We start from the raw sequence: 2,899 nt of genomic DNA on the forward strand, positions 1-2,899 counted from the left end.
ATTACGTATGTTAATTATCAAATTTTTTATATTAGCATGTATGAACAAGTAACTAATACAACTTTGTTAATTTCCTAAATAGAGCTAATGTTATGATCGTACTAGAAAAATGTTTAGAAAAGCATATTATTTTATAAGCCGAAAGAAGAGCTGAATGTCTTTATATAAATTAATTAAAAATAATGACGTAAATAATTTATTTAAAAATAAAATAAAAATGTCATTATAAGTTATGAATGTTATGATCCGCAAACAAGTTTTTATTCTCATTACAAAGCTTATTACAATTATGTGTCGCAATATAAAATAATTATCTTGAATATCTCCAGAGTGTTCTAAAATTATTTATCTTATTACATAAATGTGCAATAAAAATACAAATCATGTATTGTTTGCTCTAGTCTTAAAATTGAAAATTTTCAAGTCTAACATATTATATAATATGACATATATTCATATAACATATTATAATATGTCTAAGACGGGTGCGACATATGTCAAAGATTATATATTTAACAGCCGATAGCGACAGCAGATACATCGCGTTTCGGATTTTGGCTAAAATTATCTCATTTATTAATTTAGGACTTAGCGATCCTGAAAATCTATGAATGATTTGTAAAACGCAGTTATAGGTGGTATTGCGTATATGCGCATTATTTTCTTGGAAAATTGATTGATTTAAAATTTAAAGAACCAGGTTTTGAAGATTACACAATTTTATTTGTAATTATAATGCGTTTTCCACGTGTTGTCTATAAATATGGTTAAAGAAGAATGCTTACTGTAGAGACCGAAAAAAAGATCCTGCGTAATGTGACGGGGCACTTCGAATCGGGGAAACTCACAGCAATAATCGGTCCTTCTGGCGCGGGAAAGACCACCCTGCTGAAAGTCGTGTCGGGCGAACGATTGACCGACCTTAAGGGCATTGTCACCATAAACGGCGTTGAACGGGACAGGGGAATGTTCCGCAAACAGGTGCGCTACGTGCCGCAACAATTCGATCTGTTGCCGTTTCTCACGACAAGAGAGACTCAATCACCTATGCAGTACTTTGATGGAAAATTTATTTTGCAAGAAAGTAACGTGTTAATACTTATCTTGAACAAGAAAGTATCTCTCTCTAAGTATGTCTCAAACAAAAGATTAATGATTTAGCAGATATTAAAACTTATTCAGCAATCTGTTTTTAAAACTTATAGAGACTCGGCATCCCTACGCTACTGAACTTACATCCGCTTCATGTTCTCATGATTATTTCAAAAATTCCAAGCAGTTTATTTTTAGGTAGATTTCTGACACGTGAAATTCACCATATATGAAAGTGCTCGACAGTTACAACATTGTGAGAACTTGGGCGTTATAAAACAGGTTTGCAGCAAATTCACTCATTCATTTCGCCTTGTGAAAGTGACCGGCTCGCGGCTGTCGTTCTGCTAGACTCAACAAACTACAGTGCTACAAGATCAGTCAACGTTCATAATCGTCGTAGCACGACGCTATGCCGACCGTGTACGATTGATAAAGAATTCGATGATCATCGCGTATCACGCATCTCGTATGCCCAGTACGCAAACGCCGGTTCTTCAATTAATCAGTTGACGGCGAACGGCTGCTAATTTTACTAAGTGTTCGGCAAGATGCTGGAAGCGAGCGGCGCAGCGAAAATGCTGGACGACGACTCCTGTAAGATCAATTTGCAGGAGTCGGAAAAATTGCTAGGACCCGGAAAATCGTGGAACTCGCAGATGTGCATCGAATTCAGCGATCTCTGTTATTCAATTCGTCGCAACCGCAAAGGCAAGAACATTTCATCATCGTCCCACATATTTCTGAAAGTTGCGATTTTGCGTTCTCGATATCCTAACACAATTTACTCGTACGCTTCGTAATATCTTTAGACAGCTTTAGATAGCTGTATAAAAAAGAACTCATCGAATCATTTGATTGATATAGCAACGTAAGCGCACGTCATTACATTACAATTGTAGTACCTGTCACACAAATATAATACGTATGTTGTCTCGATTTGAGCGCTAAACACCAATCCGTCTGATGATTTCGTGTATTTACGTATTGATATGTTTATTAAATTCGTCCAATCGTAAATTCGCGCGTAAATCATCATTTTTAACGTTTGTGAGTTTTCAGCGCACAAATATCATCTATATGTCGCAACATTTTAACTGAAATTTAACCATAAGATAAATACAGCTTAATATTTTAAAATGTGATGTACGTACACCATTATGTATTTATGTTTAAGCTAAGTGCGAAAATATTAGCAAAGTGAGAAGATATTGAAACTTATTCAGCAATCTGTTTTTAAAACTTATAGAGATTCGGCATCCCTACACCACTGAACTTACATCCGGTTCTAGTCGTTTATCTCCAGTTATATTATGAGTCAGATTAAAAAAGAAACTGACACAATTAATTTAAAGCTTAAACCAAGATTTAGATTCTAATTTCGCAATAGAATAAATAATAAAGCTATAGATTATACATTGACGTATGTACGTGTCCGCGTTTGTAGTTATTTTGATCGAGATAACGAAATTTTACGTAGATTACAAAAGATTACGTATGTTAATTATCAAATTTTTTATATTAGCATGTATGAACAAGTAACTAATACAACTTTGTTAATTTCCTAAATAGAGCTAATGTTATGATCGTACTAGAAAAATGTTTAGAAAAGCATATTATTTTATAAGCCGAAAGAAGAGCTGAATGTCTTTATATAAATTAATTAAAAATAATGACGTAAATAATTTATTTAAAAATAAAATAAAAATGTCATTATAAGTTATGAATGTTATGATCCGCAAACAAGTTTTTATTCTCATTACAAAGCTTATTACAATTATGTGTCGCAATATAAAATAATTATCTT

The 2,899-nt window shown here is 33.3% G+C and overlaps 1 protein-coding gene across 1 annotated transcript; it reads left to right on the forward strand.

Annotated features, from left to right (window-relative positions):
• Window positions 1-410: 410 nt before the first annotated feature.
• On the forward strand, window positions 411-2,822 carry LOC112458027 (ATP-binding cassette sub-family G member 1-like). The gene is made up of 2 exons (XM_025021460.1): window positions 411-981; window positions 1,291-2,822. The coding sequence occupies exons 1-2, from the start codon at window positions 778-780 to the stop codon at window positions 1,300-1,302; spliced, it is 216 nt and encodes a 71-aa protein (XP_024877228.1). The 5' UTR covers window positions 411-777; the 3' UTR covers window positions 1,303-2,822.
• The last annotated feature ends 77 nt before the right edge of the window (window positions 2,823-2,899 follow it).

This window comes from Temnothorax curvispinosus, unplaced genomic scaffold (assembly GCF_003070985.1).
Source record: "Temnothorax curvispinosus isolate PA1 unplaced genomic scaffold, ASM307098v1 QBEX01000122.1, whole genome shotgun sequence".
Lineage (NCBI taxonomy): Eukaryota > Metazoa > Arthropoda > Insecta > Hymenoptera > Formicidae > Temnothorax > Temnothorax curvispinosus.